Source organism: Manihot esculenta, chromosome 10 (assembly GCF_001659605.2).
Source record: "Manihot esculenta cultivar AM560-2 chromosome 10, M.esculenta_v8, whole genome shotgun sequence".
NCBI lineage: Eukaryota > Viridiplantae > Streptophyta > Magnoliopsida > Malpighiales > Euphorbiaceae > Manihot > Manihot esculenta.
This window is the reverse complement of record NC_035170.2, coordinates 29,764,123-29,790,150: the sequence shown is the minus strand read 5'-3', so window position 1 is coordinate 29,790,150 and position 26,028 is coordinate 29,764,123. Positions and strand designations below refer to the sequence as shown.

The 26,028-nt window shown below is 33.9% G+C and overlaps 3 protein-coding genes and 1 non-coding gene across 8 annotated transcripts; 3 read left to right on the top strand and 1 right to left on the bottom strand.

The window, feature by feature from the left end:
• Nucleotides 1-333: 333 nt before the first annotated feature.
• Nucleotides 334-9,137, top strand: LOC110625069 (mitogen-activated protein kinase kinase kinase 1). Of its 3 annotated transcripts, XM_021770582.2 has the most exons (9): nucleotides 338-1,748; nucleotides 2,309-2,393; nucleotides 2,571-2,633; nucleotides 2,942-3,099; nucleotides 3,635-3,707; nucleotides 3,795-3,854; nucleotides 4,389-4,499; nucleotides 7,181-7,431; nucleotides 7,809-9,137. In XM_021770582.2, exons 1-8 carry the CDS (start codon nucleotides 592-594, stop codon nucleotides 7,382-7,384), a joined length of 1,911 nt encoding a protein of 636 aa, XP_021626274.1. In that variant the 5' UTR covers nucleotides 338-591; the 3' UTR covers nucleotides 7,385-7,431; nucleotides 7,809-9,137. The 3 variants fall into 3 exon arrangements, with proteins under 3 accessions (XP_043817036.1, XP_043817035.1, XP_021626274.1); XM_043961100.1 differs by lacking the exon at nucleotides 4,389-4,499 and having other exon boundaries at nucleotides 336-1,748; XM_043961101.1 differs by lacking the exons at nucleotides 7,181-7,431; nucleotides 7,809-9,137 and having other exon boundaries at nucleotides 334-1,748; nucleotides 4,335-4,417.
• Nucleotides 9,138-10,099: 962 nt separating this feature from the next.
• TRNAM-CAU lies at nucleotides 10,100-10,171 on the top strand. Its single transcript has one exon. It is a non-coding gene; the product is annotated as a tRNA-Met (tRNA).
• Nucleotides 10,172-11,538: 1,367 nt separating this feature from the next.
• On the bottom strand, nucleotides 11,539-13,403 carry LOC110623956 (transcription factor bHLH91). The gene is made up of 3 exons (XM_021768992.2): nucleotides 12,549-13,403; nucleotides 11,779-12,216; nucleotides 11,539-11,652 (listed from the first exon to the last, which is right to left on the bottom strand). The coding sequence occupies exons 1-3, from the start codon at nucleotides 13,401-13,403 to the stop codon at nucleotides 11,539-11,541; spliced, it is 1,407 nt and encodes a 468-aa protein (XP_021624684.1).
• An 8,178-nt stretch (nucleotides 13,404-21,581) lies between these two features.
• Nucleotides 21,582-26,020, top strand: LOC110624818. Of its 3 annotated transcripts, XM_021770158.2 has the most exons (3): nucleotides 21,591-21,991; nucleotides 22,620-22,691; nucleotides 24,572-26,020. In XM_021770158.2, exon 3 carries the CDS (start codon nucleotides 24,584-24,586, stop codon nucleotides 25,661-25,663), a length of 1,080 nt encoding a protein of 359 aa, XP_021625850.1. In that variant the 5' UTR covers nucleotides 21,591-21,991; nucleotides 22,620-22,691; nucleotides 24,572-24,583; the 3' UTR covers nucleotides 25,664-26,020. The 3 variants fall into 3 exon arrangements, with proteins under 3 accessions (XP_043817037.1, XP_021625850.1, XP_021625851.1); XM_043961102.1 differs by lacking the exon at nucleotides 22,620-22,691 and having other exon boundaries at nucleotides 21,582-21,991; XM_021770159.2 differs by lacking the exons at nucleotides 21,591-21,991; nucleotides 22,620-22,691 and adding an exon at nucleotides 23,676-23,690.
• Nucleotides 26,021-26,028: the final 8 nt, after the last annotated feature.

Below are 26,028 nucleotides of genomic sequence, written 5' to 3'. Positions count from 1 at the left end.
AAATTTAATAAGTAGATTAATATTACTTATAATTTGTGTTTAAAATAAATTAGACCGTTTAAAGACTCAAATATATTAAAAGAGAATTTATCCCGTATGATGTGACCGAAAATAGATTGGTTAAATGCAATTCTAGCTGGATTTGATAAAAAAAAAGTGTTTATTATAAGATTTATTAAATATTTATGGTAAACTATGTATATCTAGAGCAGGTAAAAAACTATATATATAAAGCACGATATATATTTTTAAAAAAATCCAAATATTCAAACAATATTATTCAAAGGACCAAATTTGAATTTTACTTGATCAATGAAAACGACCACTGCAGTTGACCGTTTCTGGCTTCGTTTCAAGTTTTCAACAGCGTTTCCGCCAGTGTCTGCTTTCAGCTCTCTGACGAGATATATGCGCGTGGACATAAACAGATCACTGCGCCGTCTCTTTTAACAATCCCTTTCCCTTCCCCTTTTCCGGTCATGCTTCGCCTTCTCTCCGCTTTCCGTACATACATCGCCGTCTATCCTTCAAACTTAGCCGTATATCCGCCGTCTCTGTCTGTTTGTGTTAGAGAAACAATACGTTGTCGTAATGGAAGCCAAGCACGAACGTTCCAAGCCTAAACTCGATCGCCGAAACGCTGTCAAGAACATTGAATACGACGCGTCTTCATCTTCTTCTGTATCGAGTTCTCCTCCTTCTGCTGCTGCTGTTGCCTCGTTCTACATCGATGAGTCGCCGACTCCACGGACTCGGTCTCTCGATTTGGACCCTAAAACCAGCTTCCGTGTCAAGGGAATCGATGGTGAATTCGACCTTATATGTCAGACTTTGGGGTTTTCTGGCCCTGAAGATTTTGCTATTCCTACTGCAGTCTGGGAGGCACAAAAAGCTCGCCGGTCGTCCTTCGATAGTGGTTTGCGATTGCGTAATTCGGCTGGGCCGGATTTGTTATCTGCTCAATTTAAAGCTAGTGTTAAAATTGCTAAGGCTAATGGTCGTTTTAAGGGAGAAAATGAGGGTTTCGAGTCGAAGATTGTTTCAGATTTACTTCGGTTTGGGAGTGGAGCAAGGATTAGTGATGAAGGTAATCTGTTTCATGAGGAGGCAACTGGAAATGATATCGGTAATTTCAGTAAACGTGAAGGTGAGTTTTCTCAGTTGAGAAATGGTTCGAATTTAGCTGAGTTCGGAAGTGGAGGTGGAATCGGGCGACATAGAATTAGTGTGAGAACCATTAGGGACTCCGGCAATGGTATGGGTATTAAGGGCGAGAGGCCGCCGGTTTTGGCACCGCCACCGGCTATGTTGGGACCCCCCATGATTGATAGTGTGAGCTCAACTTGGGATATATTGAAGTCTTTTGCTCCTCATGCTGTTGAAGATTTGGATTCTTCGATTCGAGCTGGGGATGCAAGCTCATCGGATTCAGAAGAAGGAGATCGAGTGAGCGAAGAGAACGAAGAAGCGGAGGAGGATGATAATGATGCAAATGAAGAGCGACAACTGAATCTGGAGAGGATACCGGAGAATGAAGTTCTTTCTGAAGTTTGCTCGCCTCCGCCAAATAATGATGACGATTACAACAGCGCCGGTGATGATCATGGAGATGTTACAAGTTTCACAGTGATGGAGCCAGAATATTGTATTTCTCCAAATGTGAAATTCAGAAGAAGTATTAGTTCGTGGCAAAAGGGAGAGCTTTTAGGCAGTGGATCTTTTGGAACAGTGTATGAAGGATTCACCGAGTAAGTAACTTTTCGGTCGTATGGTTTACATATTATCTGCTCTTATTCCATCATATGACTAAATGACGGAAATATTTTTTAGATTTTACACTCGAAATTAGTTAATATTTGAATGATCAACTCTAAAAATACGGGGAAAATCTTCACTGTTGGGTGAAGGACTTTTCAAATATCAAGTGGCAACAATGGGGGATTTGACATTTCGGTCTTGCCGGAAAAAGACACTTTCAGCAGTCTGTACTGAGTCTGTAAATTTTCAGAAACTCAAATCGACTTGAGTGATATTTGTCTCTTTGAGTGGCTGGCTGCTCTGTGCCTAGCTCTTTCATGATTTCCCTTTTGTTTTTGGTCAAGTACTCTCTGGTTTCTCCCACTTGCTGTTGATGTGCTAAGGCTTGTTTCTTGCCAAAAACTGGACGAACTGTTGCAATTTTTTTTTTCTGCTTGGCCTTTTTTGCTGAATAAGCAAAGCAGAGGGCTATCTGGTCAAGAATGTATATATCATTGATTTATTTCAAGTTCTCTGATATTTCTCGCATTCTGTTTTGGATTTTCTACAGTGATGGATTATTTTTTGCTGTAAAAGAGGTTTCTTTGCTGGACCAAGGAAGCCAAGGGAAGCAGAGCATTTTGCAACTTGAGCAGGTGGGAAGAATAATTTTCTTTTAGTTTCATGCAGTTAACTTATCTCTCTAGTAATTTTATCTATATCAAACAATTCGAAATTAGTATAGTTGTATGATTCAATACCATCTCTTACAATTATCAAGTAGATAATAATCACTGGATCATGATATGTCTCTTTCTACTACCCATTTCCAGGAGATTTCTCTATTAAGAAAGTTTGAACACGAGAACATAATTCGATATCTTGGAACAGACAAGGTATGCTTTACACTTTTTAGTGTCTTGGTTTTGCTGTTCCATTATTTGTGGAATGAGAGTACAAACTGTAGTTTTGTACTTGTTATGCATTTGTCAACTGTCTTATGGATGATATTGAAGCATTTACATTGTAGCTCTTCCTCAGGCTTGTTACTGATCTCTTTTAGATACTCTATGTGAGACCCAGTATCCCTACTATATGGAAATATACATATATATATGAATGTGGTACATCTACTTTAGGTCTTTGTGTTTAATCGTTATCTTGGAACTGGTTTTTAAGAACTAATTTGTATAATTGTTTCCAGGATGAAGCAAAGCTTTACATCTTCCTTGAGCTAGCAACAAAAGGTTCACTTGCCAAGCTTTATCAGAAGTACCGTTTAAGGGATTCCCAAGTCTCTGCGTACACAAGACAAATTTTAAGTGGTTTAAGATATCTTCATGACCAGGATGTGGTTCATAGGTAATACTTATAATCTTAATTTTGTTGTACTGCTTGAGAAATGTTCTCGATATATTAATTTGCCATTTTTGCTGCATGTTAAAGCACATCCATATGGCCTTTACGTACTGAATATGCTCATTCTATTGCTTTTTGTTGTGTATAAGCACATTTCAAGAGGTATAATTTCTGTAAAAATTGTTTGTGATAGACTGGAGGAATATGTAAAGTTGTTTGAATTATATTCTTTAAAGAAAGTAGCTGAAATTGAGAAATGAAGTATTCTTTGGTTTGCCTTGTTGAAAATGCATAGAGATTGTGGTGACAAAAGAGAATGTTGAAATTGAATCTAACATGGGTGACTTGAGAGTTAAGACAAATTAATTTCGTTTAATAGGCTTGTAGGCTATAGTTTAGGAAGAAAGTAAAGGTTACCTTCCAGTCATTGGTGGTTAGCTCTGAGAAATTTTACTGCTTTGGTTTGTTATGCTGACTATATTCATTAAACTTATTTTTATTCTGTTTTTTATTCTTATTCTTAATTTTCACTTTCTAGGGATATCAAATGTGCCAATATTCTAGTGGATGCAAATGGATCTGTAAAGCTTGCAGATTTTGGGTTGGCAAAGGTGCCTTATATCACTGATTTTTTTTCATGACATATCAATCCTGGTTTAAATACTTACTTCATTTTATTTGGAATTTGATCTTCTTAGGCAACTAAATTAAATGATATTAAATCTTCCAAAGGGACTGCATATTGGATGGCCCCAGAAGTAAGCCTCCTTTCTTCCTTCATTTCTTTCTTTCTTTCTTTTTTTTTCCTGTTAATGGACATTGTGGATGATCTCTATTCTTGAGCTGGATTTTCTCATTCATTTTGCATCTTCTTTCTTTTCTTTTCCTTTCTTACGCCTGTTTTGGAACTTCTGTTTTGTATTCCCACATGCTTTGGTAATGCTACTTGGCACCTTTTTAATTTATAATGTCTTGCGAAAGTACATTTAAAAAAAATTTGCATCCATTGCATGACCTGTATCATAATGAGTGATTAGTGCACACTTTGCTTTGAAACAAAAGTTGCACATGGCCTGTCATTGTTGAATAGTTCTAGCATACAGATATACACTCCTGAAGCTGAATTGTTCATTTGCTCTGATATTGGAAGTTGATGTAGTTGTTTCTCTCTTTCTGCTGTGTAGTGATAGAAATGTTACCTTTCAACAATATGCTCAAATTCTTGACTCTTCTTTCAGAAGGTTTCATTGATGGGATGTTAAACACTTAACAATTGAGTCGGGCAATTGTAGGTTGTTAATTTAAGGAATCGTGGGTATGGACTCGCAGCTGATATATGGAGCCTTGGATGTACTGTGTTGGAGATGTTAACCGGTCAACCACCATACTCTCACTTGGAAGGCGTATGTACTTTTCTTTATAATCTATGCTATTTACCTTGAATTGCTACTTCCGAATTTTCTTGCTCTAGGTCATCCTTTCTTGTCTTTTTTAATTTTAAATGGAAAATTATATTTATTATTTTTATGATTAATATGAGATGTCAATTTGTTGGATTGTCTATTGACCCCATTATAGCTCCATTTTTTCCCAATAACATTGAGACAAGAACATTGTAATTTTATAATACCGTTTGATATTGTTAAAATTAAAATAGAGAAAAGAAAATAACATAAAAATTTGTGGTTCGACTACCAGAGTCTACCTCCATAGACACAAAGCCTCAGAAGCTACTTCTTTATTGAATTGAATTATTTTCATCATAATACAAAAGCTTTCTTATTTATAACGGAGTATCTAAGACATATATGGTGCGATACTATAAATTAGGAGATTATCCAATTATAATAAGAATATATCAAATCCTCTATTTTAGGAATGTATAGACATATATTATTCTATTTATTTAGGAATACAAATCCTCTATTAATAACTTTCTATAATATTTCCTTTTAATTGTAATATGGAATCTCATCAATTCTAACATTCCCCTTGATGAGATTCTACGCAGAAGCAAAAAAATTCCTCATAATAACTTACAACTAGCAGCTCATGAGCATATTTAAAAACACTCGCACAAAGGCACTTAGATAAAGTACCAAAACACAAAAGAATCCTTAGAACTGTACTTTCCTCTTCAAAGACAATGTTGGCGAGGAAACATGAACACAAAATCCCCTTCCAAAGGCGATACCGACGAGGAAATATTGATACAAAACAACTCGTAAGATTAAATAAACTGCACCAATCAAACCTATATAATATAGGTGTGAACAGTGCCCATAAACAGTACCAATACTAGTGCCCATAAACATTAACGATAAACGGTACTAGTTAACAGTTTCGTGAATAGTATCGATAAACAATGCCTAAGCCTAGAAGAATTGAAGGTTTTGATACTATGTTAAAGTTAAAATAATAGAATAGAAAAGAAAATAATACAAAAAGATTTACGTGATTCGGCTACGAGAGCCTACATCCACAGACACAACCTCAAAATGTTGCATTTTTATTGAATTGGATTATTTTCCTCATGATACAAAAGCTTTCCTATTAATGGAGGATCCAAGCCATATACGATACGATACTATAAATTAATGTGATTTTTCAATTATAATAGGAATATGCAAATCCCCTATTTAAGGAATATATATAGACATATATTATTCTATCTACTTAGGAATACAAATCTTATATTAAATAGGAATAACTTTCCATGACACTCCCCTTGTAGTATGGAATCTCATCAATTCTAACAGATATAAGTGCATATTATATACTTTGCTTGCATACATGGAGTGAGGTTAATTGGAGCTAGGAGTCTACCCTTGTTTGCCCTCAAATAATTGTTGATGCAATGAAGATAATGCATAACTGGACTGATTTGGGATATTTAAATTCAACTGACATGAATGGTCATTCTGAAACCAGTTAAACATTTATTTGGGAAAATGGCAGCTAGATGTCATCATGTCAGACATAGGCACTTTGCTTGAAGATGCTGATACCTTGTTTCTCTTGGCAGTTGCATTTGTCTTAACTTCTGCTATGCTATTTGATTGTATGACTGTTGTGTCTCTTCATATGATAGTTATATTTGCAATTCCTTAAGAAAGACATCAACAAGTAAGAGTTGTTGATTCAATCATCATTCTGAAACTTTAAAACGTCGAAGCCTATTTTTCTTGCCTGGCCCAAGGTGGTTGCTTGGCGAATATGATTCAATATGCTTTAATCTGTCTCACTGGAGGTTACATGGTTCTTGGTCATTGAGATTGCATTTCTTAAATAGAATTAGCATATGATATCCTGCACAAATTTTGATTAAAGTGCGTGAACATTACAACTGCTTTACTGGATTAGATGGTTGCAATCACAAGGCATTAGTTGCTAGCTGTTATTTGTACTTTCATTGGAGCTTGTTATAGTGGGTCTAGCTCCTGTATTATTCAAAGTTGAAGTAGGATCCTTGAGGTTCTTCATCTTGCATTCCCCTGTATAATGGAGTATTGTAGTCAGTGCAGACGCCATTAACATCATACACCTAGTTTCAGTATTTGTCCAGTTAAAGTAAAATAAATGTGCAAAACATTATCAAACCTTTGTGTTTAGTGAAAAAGTGGCACTTCCCCAACCTAAGTTGAGGTGAAGTAAGATGGGTTAAAGTAGAAAGTGATGCTTAAGCATCTTGGTAAAGGGCCAAAAAAAAAAAGGGAAAATTCAGAAATGTACAGCATCCTTTTGCAATGATATCACTTCTAGTGCTTGATAATAAGGCCCAGATGAGAGTTAAGGGAATAGCTAGCAAGGTAACTAGGGCTTAGTTCGTAAGCCGTAAGTAGATATAGATACTGCCTTTTTTCTTTTAAAAGGTTAATGAAGTTAATTTTTAAATATATTTTCGACCAATAACACGCGTCACGATATTATTCGATTCCATGCAAAACAAATCTGGTTTTTCAATTTTATTTGCTACCTTCAGGGATATTAATTTATTGAGATATCAGTTGCCTCTTGTTAATTGTAACCATTTCTGAAGTTATATGGAGTTCTAATAAATATTATTTTCTTACGTGGGTCACAGATGCAAGCATTGTTCAGAATTGGCAGGGGTGAACCTCCTCCCGTACCTAAGTCGCTATCAGAAGACGCTCAGGATTTCATCTTTAAATGCCTACAAGTCAATTCAAATGATCGTCCAACGGCAACACAGCTGTTGAGTCATCCATTTGTGAAGAGACCGCATCAAACCTTCTTGAGCCCTTATTCTCCTCGTTACAGCAGCTAAGAGACAAGAAAATTTTTTACCGATGGCTAAAGAACATATGTCTTGATGTAAGTTAGCACCACTAGTCCTGCTATTGATGATAGTTTATGCTTTCGTCTTATTATAGCTGTTGGATGATCTGAGGAAAAGTTCCAAAGAAGCTCTATTCATAACATCTAAACATTCACCACATAATTGACCCATTGGGCTGCATTCCTTTCCTTGGGTCCATTATTTTGCATTTAAAGAGAACTTCTACTACCAATGGGCGTTAGCTGATTGGCATTTCAGTCCTCTCTAGGGATAAGAGGTCTGAGTTTGAAATCCAGTCGGATCTAATTGTATAAAAAAAAAAGAACTATGACGACACAGTTAATTAATCATTTGGCTTTGAAGCCCTTGATTGGATGCTATGATTGAGTTCATTGGCTGTTCTGTCTCACAGGATCAGGCAAATGATTGATCTTGCCAACCTCTTGTAATGTTCCCACGGAGCAGATGCTGATCTCGTAAGAACCGAGGATGCATCTCTTTCATATGTGTTTCATACTTATTGGCCTTGAGAGCTACACATTTTCATGTGAGGTATGCAATTTCTAGAATTGGTTCCCCTTTTCTGCAATGGAAGTTATATTGATTTTGCGGGTAAGGCCAACTGAAAAGTCTGAGACGAGCCAGCACTTACTCATACTCACCTTTTAGACTTACTTGGGTATTGGGCATTTACCTGTCAAAATGAATTCCTTGCAATGGATAATTGCAGCTCAAATTGTAAATAATTATGGTAATTAAGAAAAGGTAAAGTCTAATTAGTTGATTGATTGTACTATATTGACAAAAAAATGAAAGTACACAAACTTATTGTATTCTTCCCTTGTAAATATCATATTTTCTTTTTGTAAATGTTCTCTCAATGAGATGTACATCTTTTTGTTCACTGCATAAAACCTTCCATTCACGCTGTATAATGTATTGATATTCAGGATTAAAGCATTTCCTTTTCTTTTCCTCCTTACCGCCTGGAGAGTGGGTTCTCTCCCCACCTCCGGGTGGGCTTTTTGGATTTTTCTTTTTGTTTTCTTCTCAGTTTTTCTTTTGGCAAGATTTGTGGTTGAACTGTGAGGTCTTTTTTCTGCCTTTTCCTTTGTTTCTCTTTCTTGTTGGTAGCTTTTGGGTTTCCATGCAGATTTTTTTCCCAGATCGACGGTTCTCCTCTCCATATAGGATTGGTGATTTGTTGTGGGTGATGGCTCGTCGAGTTATATCTCGGAAGGCGTGGTTAGGTAGCCAAAAAGCACACCCTTTTTGCTTTTGGCTGGCGGTTTCTTCGATCTGTGGATATGTCTTGATTTGGCTGCTGGAAATGTTTCAGAATTGTTATGAAGGTTCTGCATTTGTTTCAGCCCATTCCGTTTGGTGACGAGGCTTCCTCTTCATTAGATCTAGTTTTCTGTTTGACAATAGTTTGCACGCCATCCTTCCTTGCTCCTTGGGCCTCAGTCAGTCGATATATCGCCTCCATGGCTACTACAGTTGATGTTCTTGGAAGCCACCGTAAAGTCTTCATGATGGTCGTAGTTTTCTAGAGATAGAGAGGCGGTAAGTTTTTTGAAAGATGCATACCAGCTTTCAAGTCGGATCCGGATCCGGATCGAGATTGGCAGGTCTGTAAGGTAGGACTTTATCTGTTGGGTCCCAGAGGTTTCCTTGTATGCTATTATTATTGTCGGTCTTGAGCCTTCTAACTCTATCAATGATTTTTTACCCTCTAACTTAAAAAAAAAAAAAGAGCAAGGCAGTCTCGGCCATATAAGGAGAGAGTGCAAGATTGATAACCGAAATCAACAAAAATCCTCGGTAACTGTATATAGGTTTGATTAGTAATTTAAATATGTAAATTTAATTAAAATATATATTTAAATATAAAAATATTCATTTCAAAAGAAATTATCATCAATTAAAATATTATTCAAATTCATTTAGTATTTTAAAGTTATTCGTTCAAATGAAATATATTACTTAATAATTTATAAATATTTTAACTTTTTGGCCATGCTCTTTCTTTGCCTTAACTTTTTTTTTTTTTATAATGCTTTTGACTATGCTTAAGTTTTAGTGATTTTGATCTTATGGAGGATTCAAATTGAAATAGCGAAATATTTTTTATACATATATTAACTGATATCTTAAATTTCAAAAGTGTTCAAAGTTCAATATTCAGAATTTATACATTAAAGAAGAAAAAATTTGTCGCTGTAAAATCATCATTGAAAATGTGAATGCCAAGCCTAGCTAATTATAAACTAATCTAATGATATCCTTTCATATAATGCGCAATTTAAAAATAATTATTAATAATTAACAACTTTGTTCATTACAATTTTAGGCTAAAATTATGATTTAATCTCCGTAAATTAGTCTCTATAATTTTAAAATTATTTATTTAATTTCTATAACTTTAGAAATCTATAAATAAGCCCCACTGTGAGAAATACAGTTAAATTACTATTTATATAAAATTTCTTTATTTCATTCACATGTTATATTATTTAGATGTATGGTTAAAAAAAAAACATAATTTTACAATTTTTTCTATTTATAATTAAAATTAAAAATTTTAATTAAAAGAGTTTAACTTTTAAATTTATTATAACTGTAATAATTTTTTGGATTAATCTTAATTAAATGTACATTATGTTTTTTCTCAAATGTTTTTTTTCAAATTTAATAACAACAATCAGAGTGGCGCAGCGGAAGCGTGGTGGGCCCATAACCCACAGGTCCCTGGATCGAAACCAGGCTCTGATAAAGAATGTTTTTTTTTATATTATTTTTCTAATTTCCTTCGTGCAGGGCAACGAAAAGCTTGTAAGCACCAGAAATAGCTTGCAAAATAATCGCACCAACAAGAGAAATCTCAGGAATTTCATTTTCAGCAAAACTAATCCATTTACTTACAAAAATTATTTTCAAACAAACATCAGAATTCTTATGAGGCCATACCTTCAGAATCTCTGCTGCTTCTCTTTCCAAAATATCCAAGTTTTGTGCCTGCATTTCATCATCCTGCACCAGCTTTTTAGCTTCTGCTGCGCATCTGTTGGTGTAGTCCTCTTTTTCTTTTCTCAGAGTGTTCAACTAAATTATGTGAAGAAGTCGGTCGATCGGTCGGCGGCCAGCTTTGCCACTCATTTCGCCGCTGCAGAATCGATTGTTCTGTGAGTGCAGACTGTAGAGCGGTGGTTTTCAGTTTTTTCTGGTGTTTCCTTTACCCGCTTTGGGATTTTGAAAACTATCCAACGTTTTGGGTTTGCGTTCGGCCCATTTCTTTTTTATGGGCCAGAATTTATTTTTAAAAAATTATATAAAAAAGACATAAAATCGTCATAAAATAATTAAATTAAATTATTCATATAAAAATATAAAACTTATATTAAATATAATTTAAATCCAATCATGCTAATGGAATTATAAATATTTAAAAATGATTTTAAAAAAATTATTATTTAGTATCATAATTTATTAAATTTATTATTCGATCTTTTTATTTTAAAAAATAAATTAATTAGTATCTATTTTTTTTTAACTATAACGATATAAAATATAATAATGATCTGAGATCCAAAAAACGATAGAGTTTTGATATATATATATATGAGCTTAACTTAAATGATTCACACCCTTCTCTTTTATTTCCTTTTTCACTAATGATGTATAACTGTCACTCTATTATGGTGTTTTTTGTCGCTATCATACAAAACCGTACGTATAGACTTGCTTCATTTTTCTCCACCGTCAGACGTCTATTTAATTCCTTTCGGCGTTCGTGCTGATAGGATCATGGATGCAGATGAATTCGTTTCCCAGAATCTATTTTTATTAGACCCGAATTCGGTCTTTCAGACCTTTTGAAACATGGCCTGAATTGTGTATTAATGGATAAACTCACATAGTAAATTCTATGGGTTTTAGGTTTGGTTTTATTACGACCCCTGCAAGCATCTCATAACAACAAATATAAAATATAATGACGAAAAGCGATTAGTTTTGGTTTTCATATTCAGGCAATTAGGATTTTGATGTTAACTGATTAATTGTTACATAATGCAGTTTTATTTAATTAACCACTTCCACAAAGATGAGACTATCTTCTTTTTCAGCAAGCTAACTACTAGCTAATTTTGTATGTAGCAACTTGTAGATGGAGTTGATGCATAATAATGTCTGTCCACCACCTCAATCAGCTTGTTTGCTATGGCACTTGCATACACTGAAGACCCTTCATATATCTGCAACATTTTTACATGTTAAAATATTTCATCAAAATCGAATCATTTCATTCTCAAAAAATCTTATTTTTATATAATTGATTTTAACTTAGTTCGAAATCAAGATCTCAAAGTGAAGTAACCAACCTTGGTGTTAAATAGAAAGCTATAGTAATCACCAATATGGCCACCAGCAACATGATGAAGATCAAGCTTAAGTTCATCAACAACTTTGGAAACAAACAACAAGCAATTGATCTTCTTTCTCTGGACAAGTTTGATAGTAACTTCATCATCTATGATTCTAACATCGACCTCTGTGTCCTTGGATTTTCTTTGAAGCCAAGAGCTCCTCAATGATCCATTGTTGAAGGACTGATGATGATCTGGGTGGTCACCAAGAGATTTCATTGCAGAACAAATTTCACTGCCAGCATTCTCTGTGGAATCATCTTCAGTTTTGCGTCTCTTGCTTCTTTCTCTTGCACATCTCTTTTGATCCACTAGAATTTTCAGCTCATTTACTGTTCGAAGAAGTTCTTTTATATACTCTATTGCATCTCCAACCACAGATGCTCTATCATTCTTTCCCACCATACATCATAAGGAAACTGTTAGATATCTACTAATATAAATAAGTTCATGAACAATCCTCTTTAATTTTAACAAATACAAAATAGGGATTAAAAATCTTTCATTTTTCCGAACTTATATCATACGAGAGATTAAAAAGAGTTATAAATAAGTTATTTAAAATTCTAACTTTATACAAACTCGATTGAACTCGATTTATTTTTTAAATAAATCAAACCTAAATCCTTAAAGATGTTTAATAAACGAGCCAAATTCGAGTTTGAATTTCATTGATAGGATTAGGAACCATCAAAACTCAAATCTACGAAATGAAAAGAAAGTACCTTGGTAGGATTAGGAACCAAATCTCTCAAGGCTTTGTACTTATCATTCAGGTGTTGTCTCCTTTGACGTTCAGTGGCAAAGTGTTTGGTCATTTTCCCAGCTTCTCTACCTTTGCCAATACAAGCCATGTCCCATGTGAAGTCCAGAACTCCATTATCAAACTGGTGCTCAACATCTCCATCTTGGTAAAGACCACCTCCTCCACTCCCCTCGACATGATCATCTCCTCCACCAGGAAACAAGGAGCTGCCTCTTGATGAGGCCGGCAATGAGTATCCATGTGAGGGTAGAGATTGAAATAATTCTTTGAATAAAGGAGGCTGTGGGGGAAGGTTCAGGTGGAAAAGTGGGTCATAGAGAATGGAGGAGGCAGCTGCTGTATCTGCCATTGGAAGATCTTCAACAAAGCCTAGTGGAGTTGTGTGGGTAGTGTTTGTGAAGGAAATTGAAGAATCTGGGAGCAAAGAGGAAGCTGAGCTTCTGGGTAAGTGGAAAAGATTGAGAAGATCAGATGAAGTGAAAGTCAAAACTTGATTTGAAGAATCTTGCATCAAATGGGTATTATTAAAAGCCATCTGCTGATGATTTTGAAGGTGGATTTCCATGGAAGCAGAAGCATCATCCTCTTGGTGATGAAAATTGCTATGGTGGTAAGATAGCCTTTCTTTGGACAACTTGAGATTCTGTAGCTCTTCTGTTGACAGCTTGAGATTCTCTTCAAAGCTAAGATCATTTGTGGTGGTCTCTGCCATTTGTGGTGGATGAGGTGGAGGTTGCAAAACTTGGCAAATTTCATCTTCTGGTCCTTCCACCATGGAGTTGGGATCAAAGCTGCAGCCTATTTCTACATACATCTTTTTGGATCTATCAACTTATCCCCTACATCAAAATCCATAAAACAAAAACAACCCACAAAAATTAAAAAGTGAAATTTATGAGCGGCCAAACAGAAAAAGAAAAAGAGATTGCAGGGAGAAAGCTTGCAAATTGTAAGGGAAACTCTCAAAAAGACTGGAATGGAGGAGTTGACAAGCAAAACCCAGATGGGGAATTGGATGAAAATTTTCAGTTATAAGAAAGAGGAGGATAAAGATTTGGAAAATTGCATATAATTAAATGGAAATGGATGCAAGTAAGGTGGTGGTAGGAGGAAGAGGAGAAGGAAGAAATTGAAAGATGGAACTGCAAATACTGCATGCCATATGTGATAGTTTCCTTTTTTTGTCACAGAAAGGGAGGTTGTTAGTTGTTACTGAGCTTCTTGGTTTCTGGGTCCCACTCACATTCTCCCTCTCATTTTTTTTAATTTATTATTTAATTTCTACATTACCAAAAACTCATTAATTTATTTTTATTTTTAAAAATATATTAAAATATTCAAATAAAACTTATTAATTTAAGGGTCAAATATTTTACTATTTAGATTTTATATTTTAAAAAATTATTAATTAATTTTTTAATTTTATAAAAAATTTATTAATTAATTAAATTTTATTTTTTTGTTTGATATTTAATAATTAAAATTAACAAAAAATTAATTAGTAAATATTTTTCTTCATGGTTAAATAATAATTTTTTAATTTTTTTTATTCTTTTCCACATTTTCTTTCTTTGTCTCAACCCTCTAATTTTCTTTATAATTTTCTGTTCCTTAGTACAATGCCACTGTTCTTCATTTTTCACTTAAGGTTTTCCATAATATAATTTTTAATTGTTAGAAATTCTTCATTTTAAACGCAGATAGAGTTTCAAAAGAAAACGCATAAGGTATGATCTAACTTTCGGCTTTTCTTCTCTTTATAAAATTTTATTATTTAATAGTAATGTTCTTTAAAAAAAATTAGCACGTAATGTAGATTTTTTTTTAAAAATAATCAAGAGTGGAAATAAAAATAAGTACTTTTGAATTTGTATAGTTATTGGTTGATCTACCATTGATTATGAAAGCTCTGATGAAATATACTATATTAAACGTATTAACAGAGGTTATATAATCTTTAGATGATAAGATAACATTTATCGATGATAAGATTTCTAACTGTACAGAGTTGTATTTACAGTAAATTAACTATATTTAAAATATAATAGTTATCCTATCATTCCCCCTCAAGTTAAACTATCTAGAGGAAAGTTAGTCAACTTGTCTTTGAGATTATGAATCTGTAACTGTGTTAAGGGCTTAGTAAGAACATTTACAATCTGATCTTTCGTGGATATATAGCGACCTTGAATTTCATTGGTTATAACTTTCTCACGAACGAAATAAAGATCAATCTGTACATGTTTCATACAACTGTGATAGACTGGATTGACCATAAGAGACGTAGCTCTCAAATTATCACACTACAAAATCGAAATTATTGGTTTCACGCATAACTCACATAACAAATTACAAAGCCAAAGTATCTTAGTTGTTATATTTGCTACAGCACGATATTCATCGTGAAACTGTGTTTTGCATTTTTTTAATTGTGTTTTGCATTTTTTTTAACTCCAAGAAACAATATTACAACCAAGGTAAATTGAAAAACCAGTAATGGATTTTCAATCCTCCACACTTCTAACCTAATCCACATCACTATAAGTCGAGATATGAGATCGGTTTGTCGGTTTGAGCAATAGTCCATAAATAGAAGTCCCTTGCAAATAACAAAGAATGTGCTTCACCTCTGACCAGTGGTCTTCAGTTGGTTCTTTCATATACTGTGCCAACTTGTTAATTGAATAAGAAATTTTAGGTCTTGTAAAGGTGATGTACTGAAGACTAGCGATAGTGCTACGATACAATGTAACATCAGCAAGTTTATCGAATTTACTGAGACTAGATTTTTGTAAAGCAACCGAGGTTAAAATCGATTTGGACGCATGTATGTTGACACGTTTTAACAAGTCCAAAATATACTTGGTTTGTGTGAGTAGTAAAGCACCTTTCGACCAGTGTCCTTGAAATCCAAGAAAGTATCGAAACTTTCCTAAGTTCTTTAACAAAAAGGATTTCACCAAATGTCGTTTCATCTACTAAATTAATTTGAAATTCTTGCCTGTCAAGATAATTTCATCTACATAGGCTAAACAATACATAGTATATTCATTTGAGAGAAAAATGAACAGTGAGTGATCTACCTTGGATTGAGAGAAATCAAATGAAAGGAAAGAATCTTTCAAATAATTATATCATTCTCGTGGTACTTGTTTCAGCCCATAAAGAGAATGATGCAACTTACATACATGATGCGGTTTGGAATCATCAACAAATCCAAGCGGTTGTTCATGTAAACTATCTTGTTTAGCTTACCATGCAAAAATGGATTCACAACATCATACTGCTGAATATCTCAATTATGAGAAATTACAATACTTAAGACTGCGCGGATCGTTATCGGTTTCACAACAGGAGAAAATATTTCTCCAAAATCTACTCCCGGCCTTTGGTGGAACCCTTTTGCGACAAGCTGAGCTTTGTAACGAGCTATAGAACCATCTGAATTTTCTTTAATCCAAAATACCCATTTACTGCCAACCACATTTGCCCCTTGCGAAGGTACAACAAGGTCCCAAGTCTCTAGTTTCTGTAGAGAATTGAGTTCACTCGTCAATGCTTCACGTCACTGAGGATACTTCTTAACTTTGGTTATTGAACCAAGTTGCAAAGGAGGAGCAATTACAGCAAGAACCTTCGGTTTGGAGTGTCCAATTTGTGACCTAGTCAACATAGGATGGGTATAGGTGGAGATCATAACAGGGAGTGTGGGTAAAGGAAGGGGAAGAATAACAGGTTCAGATACATGAGGCTAAATGGGAGCTACATTTAGTAGGAATATGGTGAGGTAGTGGGTTCGGTGGAAGGGGATGCTGGAGGCAAAGAAGGAGCTAGAGTAGGAGGGGAAAAAGGTTCAGCAACAATTCTGGTAAATGGAGTCGGTTTTGGAATTAAGTGAAGAGGTGGAGGTCCCAAAATACCTTGACTTGTGTTGGAAGGATAGTGAATAACCGACGATGGCACCTGAGAAGATTTAAAGGGAAAGTGAGTTTCATCAAATATCACATGGCAATAAATAAATAGCTTTCTAGTAGTAACATTATAATACTTATAGCTTTTGTGTCTGGAGCTATATCCAAGAAAAAAACAAAGGTGCATAATGATTTTCAAGTTTATGATTAGTATATGGATGCAAGAAATGACAATACGATTCAGCGAATAGACAGTAGACTCAAAAGCAAAATCTCAATATGACAGGGGAACCGATGCATTAGTCATTATAGCAAGTCCAGTTTTAACAATATGACGATGTTTTCGCTCTGTACAACTATTTTGTTGTGGAGTATATGGATAGAAGACTCGTAAAGAAATGCCATTGTCAGACAAATATTTCGATAGAGACCGAAATTCTCCCCCCAATCACACTAAATATTTTAATTTTAACAGAAAACATATTCTCAATAAGAGCACGAAAAAAAACAAAAGTAATATAAACATCAAACTTATGTTTTAGATAATATAACAATGTATATTTGCTATAATGATCATAAAATAAAATATAATAACGGTTGCCATTAAGAGAAGGTACTAAAAAAGGTCCCCAAATATCGAAACAAATAAGTTCTAAAGGAGCAGTAGCTTGAAATGAAGACAAAGCAAAAGAAAGTCTATGCGACTTGCTAACAGCACAAGATGAACATAACGACTTCTTATTGGAATAAAAAACAATATTATTGTGATGTAAGGTAGAAAAAACAGCACGATCATGAGCATGCCCAAGCCATGAATGCCATGAGCTAAAAGAAACATGATGCACGGAAGCAGAAAATGTAGCACCACTAAGCAGTTTATAGAGACCACAATCAACTGGACCTTTGTGAAGAACTTTCCTTGTGCGAATATCCTTAATAAGAAAATAGTCAGGGAAAAATCCTGATTATCACAAGAAAAATTACAAACGGACAATAAACTATAAGGAGAATTCTTAGAAAACATAATATTATTTAACCGAAAATTGGAACCAAACGGAAGAATAGAGCTACCAATGTGAGAGATATGAATTGTTTTACCATTGCTGTGACTTCATCCGGACCATGATACTCAGACTCAAGAGAGAGATTATTGAGAGACCCAATAAAGTGGTGCGTAGCGCCTGTGTCCATTATCCAAGGCTGGGAAGAATTATTAGAGCGAGAGTTGATATGGTGAGCTTGGGAATTGGTTGGAAGTTGACTAGGACATTGTCTAGAGATATGTCCAGTTCTCTTACAATTGTAAGAGGTCATTGTCTAGAGATATGACCTCCCCTATGAATACGAGAGGAGAGAGAGCTGCGCAATTGATCACAAGAGACCAATAAAGTAGTAGACGATAGAGAGACTTTGCTTGTTTCAAGCTATGTCAGAAGGAGTTCGAGCATATCATCAAACGACGCAGACTGATAATCTGAATCTAAACCATAAGTATCTCCCAACCAAGTCATCTTCAGGACTTTGAAGTGATGGTAATTGATTCAAAAAAACCTTTGCTCACGCCATATATACCTCAATAGTCTCAACATTCTATTCAAGGTGATACATAACACTTTTGAGATGTCAAATTTAGGTTCCCGAACCAGCACCATAAGTTAATTTAAGCTTGACCCAAACACCCAACGCTGTCGAAACTCCGGCTACATTATTTATCACACTTTCAAAAAGAGAGGAAAGTAACTAATTGAGAACAATGTGATCCTCACGGAACCAAATTATATGATATGGATTTGGTTTATGCGAGTTCGGCAACAAAGCAGGAGGTGTAATATAGGTTTTATCGATGTATTTCTCAAGATTATGCCCATGCAAAAGCGGTAGTATTTGTGTTTTCCAAACAACACAATTCACAGAGGTGAGCTTGATAGTAATTTGATTGGAAACGTTTAGAATAGAGAAAGCGGATGAGATAATTATGGAAGACTGAACTAGAAGAAGCAGATTGAGAAGAAACAGATGGAGTAATTGTGTTGTCGATCATAGTTAACACAAAGAAAAGCACAAAACGATTGCAGAAAAACAACTATTAAGCCAAAGAGAGCTCTGATACCATGAAAGCTCTAATGAAGCATACTATATTAAACGTATTAACACAGATTAAAGATGATAAGATAACTTTTACAGGTGATAAGATTCCTAAGTGTATAAAATTCTATTTAAAGTAAACTAACTATATTTAAAATACAATAGTTATCCTATCAGATTATAGCTTTTTTTTTCTCCTCTAGTGATGATGAACCGCACCTCCTTTCTTGTTGCAGTATGATATTTTAATTTATTACATGATTTATAAGGATCCAAGTCTTGTATTTTTATATTTTTTTTCATTTTGATGTCTAAAGTGTAGAAAGCAAGCTGTTGGTAGCATCTTGTCAAATATACAATAAGACATGACTTAGACATTGAAGAGTTTTATTGCGTTTGCCTCCGGCATATATGTTGTTGATTTGATGGTTTTAATTATCTCTTTCTTGTCAAGTCTCAAATCTCTTATTATGACTCTTAGTTTCCGATAGTCCTCTTTTGGATTTCGAAACATTGTCCTTAATAGCTCTTCCATTTTAAGTAGATTGCACATGGCAATGTGGCGCAATATGTAGTATTTTTATAGTTTTTTTAGGTTGCTCGATTGTACAGATCTTATATTTGTATTCTTTATTATTGAATTAAAATGTTTTTTTAGCAAAAAAAAAAAAACCTAAAATATAAGTACATAAATTTCATTTATTTTTTATGTAGACTTCATCATAACATTATATTGTGTCTTAATTTAAATAGACTAAGACTAAGCAAGCATTTTCTTAATCCATTAATTATGTTTTTTAAGTTTTCAATTAAGTTTAACAGTCAGCTGATTTTTTACATTATATATGCTTTTTTAAAATAATAAGAAAATAAATAACTCACTTAAACACATTAATTTATATTAAATTATGTATATTAAACAAAGGTTTATATAAAATTAATAAATAAATTAATATCTTAAAAATAAAAATCACATGTTAATTTGAAAAGAATAAAAAGGAGTAAGAATTTTTGGTGCGATGGGAAAAACACATGAATTTTCCACCATTTATTAATAAAGACCCAATAGTATTAATAAAGCATGCAGATTGATCAATAGGCTATAAGCAAATTGAGGGGGAGAGAGGAAAATCAGAAAAGAAAATTTATTTTATTTTTCTTTTTTGTGTTTGGAAAGCTAGAAAATTAAGTTTGTGGATTTCAATATTTATGCATAGTGATAGTGATAAAATATTTTTAAGGGAAAAAGAGGCTGAGAGATAGTGATAAAATATTAATGGATTTCAATATTAACAAAATAATTGTAGTTTAAATTCTTCATTATTTTTTTTTAAAAAATTACACTATAAGTTAGTCGTAATTGAAAATTTAAAAATTAATTTCCAATTTCTCAATTAATCAATAATTAATTTGGATTTGATTCAATTATTAACAATTTTGTATATGAATTTAAATATTTTGCCAACTATAATTGAATATGTTTGAAATAAACTATATGCTACATAATAATTAAATTGAAGTTTTACATAATTATACATAATTCTAATTTTAATTATTTTTTATTTTTATTTTAAAATAGAAATTAATAATAAAATAAATTAAATTAAATTCTTGAAATTTTTTGTGGTGGAAATACAACAATGGCATGAAGGTGTGAGTAGTTGGCCTTGAGCATGCAAACTGGCAGCCTAAACTACCAAACTGTTCTTCTAATTTTCTTTTGCTTATTTATTATTTTATTTTATTTTGCCTTCTCATGCATTGAAAAAAAAAATAAAAATACTGTATTAGATAATATTTAAAATTTTATAAAATCTTCCATTTTTCATAATTTATTATCTCAACAGCTAAATATTAATTTTAAAATCGATAATAAACATAGTCAAACTGGACAAACGGTAATTGTAGATTGGTAAGGCAAGACATTTTGAAATAGCGGTTTGCGTAATCGGGAAAAGCATTGTTTGGAGGTTGAAAGGGATAAGATAACAAAAACAATAAAACAATGTTGGATTTGGAAGGAGAACTCTTCTATAATTATTAATTATACAAATTGCAAGCTAACGTTAACAACTTTCTTAGACTTGCCTTCTTCCAAAACAGACAGAATTTCTCAAAAACTCTCTGTCACTGCAATAAATTAGATAGTTTAACAGAGACCTCGTGCTCATAAATTTAATTCCATGATAAGTATATATAAATAAATTTATAAATAAATTTATAAGTAAATTTAAGAGGTAAAAAATTAAAAGGCGTCAAAATTTTTTTATTTAGATTTTTTTTAAAAAAATATTTTTTTAAATTTTATATTTATGACATTTAAAATATTTAAAAAAATTAATTTATAAAAAATAATTTTTTTAATTAAAAAATTAAGTCATTATAAAAATTATTACTTTTTCATGCATTTTGAAAATTTTAATAACGTTTTTATGTATATATTTGTTAATATGTTTTATTTTTTAAATTAAAATTAAATAATAAAAAGTATTTTTTTAAAAAAATTATTTTTTAAATACAGATATTTTTCTCTGAACAGATAGAGATAAAGGCATAATTAATACTTTTTGATATTTAAATTCATTTCAAATTTCATTAAAATCAAACAGGACCTTAGCTGTGGGTTCCATTGTAATTTCCAAAAACATTGAAGTTTACCATAAAAAAATGAAGTTGATCACACTAGATCCGTTCCCCCCAGCAGCAAAACTAGCCCTTAACGTGAAAGTTAGATGGATCAAAAATAAACAAAAAGCCCAACGTTAGCCATCCGTCAAGAGCACGTGATTCCGTAACGCCAGTAAATAAATACGTGCATCACACTTCCTCCACATCGCGTCATCCGCCATCAGTCCCAAACCAACCGCAGCCCACATGAAAATTTACCTCCACTCGCATGAAAGTCGTATACTCTAACTACAAACAACGTGGCCGCCATATAATCCACCTGTCTCATTTCCGAACATGGCGTGCGGCCCCAATCAACCGGAAGAGCGTGGAGCACAAAAATCAACGCCTCCATCTCTCTCGAAGTTCGAGCAGAGCGTAGCGCAATATCCTGGTTTCGCTCGTGTAGAATTCATTTTCTGGTTTGGGCTGTTTAGAGAGAGTGGGAGAGAAGGGAGAAAAGTACGATACATCGCGTGTAAATGACTCGACGAATCCGCTAAACGCTCTCTCTCTCTCTCTCTCGTTTTCTCGTTTTTGTCTTTTAAAAGCGCCAAAAGGGAAAATAAAAGAGAAATTTTTACTCCCGCTCGTAGCTTCTCCATTTCTGCGTTTCGATCTCATGGCCTTAGCTTTTTGATTCGAGTTATTGTGAAAAGAAATTCAATCGAACCCTAATTTCCATTTTCCTTCTCTTTCTGTTCCGTTTTTCGTTATTTTTCTCTCTCGAATTTTCCCGGTACGTATAGTGATTTTGATTCCCTACTCTATTGTTTGTGTTTGGATACTGATATACTGGGAGGAAGTGGTAGGAGGGAAGCATATATGTGAAAAAAATTCTTTTTTATTTTTTAAAAAATTTTTCTACATAAACTTGAATGGATTTTAGGTTTTATTTATTTTTATAAATATAGCCTTATAGATGTAATTGTCCTGAAAATAGACTTTTCAATTCTACAGCCTGGATAGATATTAATTTTTAAATTTATTTTCTAACAATCTAACTGTGTGGAAATTATCTAAATGCTCATTTTTATATATGTATATATATATAATTTTGTTGTAGCTGGGAGTTGAAACATTTGCTTGGTTGCTTTGTTTATTGATATAATTTACTTTTTTTTGGGGGAAAATATGGATTATAGTAATAAAATTGGATCTCAGATGGATAAGGAGGTAAAGAGTCATGTGGGTATAGTATTAGCTTTTTTGTTCTTTTGCTTACTTTATTGATGAATTACTTGTCCGTTCAGTTTGATTCTTTAGATAAGCACGTTCTTAGTATTTAGGTAATTAGTAATTAATTAATTTTTGTGAATCTCTGACTTTGTATTTGCTTGTTTTGGTGGTGAATGTTTATATATTAGATACCATTTGGCCTCTTCAACTCATTGTGTATTCCGATCTAGATTTCCTGGAATTTTGCGGTGAGAATACAGGTATGAACTCTGTAAACTGTATAGCTAGATTCAATCTTTGATACCCATTTTGAATCAATACCCGCGAATCGTCTTATTTCATGTAATTTGCGCGTTTCTTGGTAAATTTAGAGCTATCTTGTCGGAAGTGGACCTTTTGATTGTAAACTGTGATTTGCTTCAAATGAGTGCAACGCACAAGAGATAGTTGTGGAATTCAGATTTACTTTGCAGAATTGAACTCCGTGTTGAATACCTTTTGTCGTTTGGGTGCTTTGATTTTGATCGGTTATGCGTCTATTCAAGTTGGTTAATATTTTGTTTTTCATGATTTTGATCTACTATTTAAAGCTGCTACAAAGTGTGTGCGTATAAAATCTGTATAATGTGCAACTGGGCTTTAATTAAATCAGGCTTATACTTTTTGCACCTTAAGGAACATAAACTGATTCACGAAAAAGATTTCTATTTTGTCCTTCAATGACAAGAGTTTGCTGGGATTTCACTTGTAGCTCAGGCACATCCTTCCATAGCTGTGTTGTATGGAATACCCACAAGAAGATTTCCACAGCTGTTGCAAACATTTTTTTTTTTTGGCCTCTATTCAAGCAACAACTATGTAAATATGTATTCTGGAATGCATAGAGAAATTGGTTTACGTAAATTTAAGAATAAATGACCTAATTATAGGTTTAGTTTAAGTACATCAGCTTTAGAATTTGAGAACAGAAAAACCAGTCACATAAATTTGATTCATTTACCAATTCATGGAAGAATCCAGATTGTTATTGAACACTTTCCTCAGTTCTTAACTCTTTGTCGGGAGCCAGGTTTTGTTTTTCTTTCTATTTTTTGGGTGGTGGTGGGAGATTGCCTTTATAGAAAGGGATGAAATGGAATTAAATACATAGAATCCAATTGTATTTAATTCTTCCTTCTCCTTTATAATTATTTCTTTCATTTGTGAAGCAAAAAAAAGAGCCATCACGTTTCCTTGCCTGGCTCAAGGTGCGAGGCAAGGTGAAGCTATGCGTGGCTTTTTTCTTTCTTTCTTTTTAAAGACTAAATCTGAATACATATTTCCTTTTTGGAGCAGTTGATTGGAGAGCTATATTTTAGGTACTGATTAGAAGATGTATCCCTGTAATTGGGTTAATTAATTAGGGATTTATATCCTATAATTGGGCTAATTAATTAGAGATGTATATTCCTATAATTCTGCTAACTAATTAAGAACATCCCTAATTAGTTTCCAATATTGAAAAAGATTATATATTTATATACAAGTATGCTTGTAATTCAGCTAAGTATTGGGAATATATATCTTTATAATTATGTTAATTAATTAAGAAGGAATTAATACAACATCTATACTTTTATGTATGTATGTATGTCTGTACGTTTAATATACATATGTGCACATATATACATAGAGATATATGCATAGTTATAAGTATGGTGCCTCACTTCAAAAATGCGTTGCCTCACCTCTCGCCTCTCGCCTAAGGTGATAGGGGACCCTGTTGTCTTAGCGTCGCCTCTTGTCTTAGTATCATTGTTGCGAACATTCCTTGAATGATAGGAAATGAATAAATTTATGAAGAAAAGAATAAGCAGTTTCCAATATGCAATACACAATGCATTATGCAAAATATAGCAGAATAAGGTACCCCTGTACAATTCTCAAGTTTTGGAGGAATGTGGCTGCTTTTTCATTTGTTTTTGTGTCCTTTTATGAGAAAGTTTCCAATATTGTAATTTGCAATACTTGCTGCATGTTTTGAAATCTTGATATGAGTGAAGTAGGACACGGAATAGCATTCAAAGGCATTCCAGAACAGGTGTTTAATTATATCAAAGAACTAGAATCAACTCATAAATTCTTGTATTTGTGTTTTCAGGTTTAGCCGTAAATGGCAAAAGGTAGCAGTGGACGTCGCAGGATTGCTTCCCGGCAATGCAGGCCAGCGCCATACCAACTGCCGTCTTGTAATCAGGATGTTTTGGAGGATTTGTACCTTAAAAAATCATCCAAAGTGTTGGATAAGAAAGAATGGGAAGATGTAACTTGTTCTGTGTGCATGGAGTGCCCACACAATGCTGTTCTTCTACTCTGTTCCTCTCATGACAAGGGTTGTCGCCCCTATATGTGTGCAACAAGCTTCCGTTATTCTAATTGTCTTGACCAGTACAGAAAGGCTTACACTAAAGTTATCTCTTCCAGTGGCACTGCTGAAAACCCAATTCTGCTATCGGATTCTGGTTGGCCTGTTGACAAGTGTGAAGTTACAGCGCTTGCTTGCCCCCTTTGCAGGGGCCAGGTGAAAGGGTGGACCGTGGTGGAACCTGCACGAGAATATCTAAATGCCAAAAAGAGAAGCTGCATGCAGGATGACTGCTCATTTATTGGAACTTACAAGGAGCTAAGGAAGCACGTGAGGACAGCTCACCCATCTGCACGGCCACGGGAAGTTGATCCGATTCATGAGCAAAAGTGGAGTAGGCTTGAGAGGGAACGCGAGCATGATGATGTAATTAGTACAATAAGGTCTACAATGCCCGGGGCAATGGTTTTTGGGGATTATGTAATAGAGGGAAATAATTATGGTTTTGATACAGATGAAGAAAATAGGAGTTTTGATGCAGATGCTGCAGAGGGGAATGGAGGTTTTGAGGTGGGTTTTGATAGAAACTTGGTGAATGTGTTCCTTCTGTTGCATGCATTTGGGCCATCAGGGAATGGTCTCAATAGACGTCTGAGGCAGTCTGAGAGACCGAACCACCGAACAATGGATGAGAGTGCTACTGGTATCCATCACATTTCTCCTGTTGGTGGTTCAAATTCCTTTGATGATAATGACAATGATATTGATGATGGCAATGGTGATGGTGGCTTATCACTTGTAAGCCGCCTTCGCCGCCATGGAAGAGTGCTTCTGGGACGATCTGGTAGAAGGCGTAGGCATAGAGAAGCCAGTGGAGGTCAGAGATGAATTGGAATGTACTCGAGGACAGGCATTCAGTAGGCACATAGTTTTAGAAGTACTGATTATCTGGGATAAAAGAAAGAATTTACTTCAAATTTCATGTATTTAACCGGTATTAGTATTGCACGGTATCTGTGATAGATTGGTGGGAAAAATTGAAGCGGAAAGAATGGCTGACCATTTCATTCCTTGTTATATATAAATCAGCATAGACGTAGCTTCATGGTCGATTGTGAACATTTTTTTTATTTGGAAATAACATCTGTAAACATGTATGTAAACATGTAAACATGTATTTTCTTTAAACTGATGAAATTGTATTTTTCTATTTACCAAGTTGACAATCCAGCTTCTTTCTCCTCATTCCTCCC

What these genes read in the sequence shown, in the direction of transcription:
- LOC110625069 (XM_021770582.2), top strand. Translation starts at nt 592, where the DNA reads ATGGAAGCCAAGCACGAACGTTCCAAGCCTAAACTCGATCGCCGAAAC. An exon ending in GTGTATGAAGGATTCACCGA is followed by an intron (nt 1,749 to 2,308) that starts GTAAGTAACTTT and finishes GATTTTCTACAG; the next exon opens with TGATGGATTATTTTTTGCTG. An exon ending in CAGATTTTGGGTTGGCAAAG is followed by an intron (nt 3,708 to 3,794) that starts GTGCCTTATATC and finishes TGATCTTCTTAG; the next exon opens with GCAACTAAATTAAATGATAT.
- LOC110623956 (XM_021768992.2), bottom strand. Translation starts at nt 13,403, where the DNA reads ATGTATGTAGAAATAGGCTGCAGCTTTGATCCCAACTCCATGGTGGAA. An exon ending in TGGTTCCTAATCCTACCAAG is followed by an intron (nt 12,217 to 12,548) that starts GTACTTTCTTTT and finishes ATGGTGGGAAAG; the next exon opens with AATGATAGAGCATCTGTGGT. An exon ending in GCTTTCTATTTAACACCAAG is followed by an intron (nt 11,653 to 11,778) that starts GTTGGTTACTTC and finishes AAAATGTTGCAG; the next exon opens with ATATATGAAGGGTCTTCAGT.
- LOC110624818 (XM_043961102.1), top strand. Translation starts at nt 24,584, where the DNA reads ATGGCAAAAGGTAGCAGTGGACGTCGCAGGATTGCTTCCCGGCAATGC.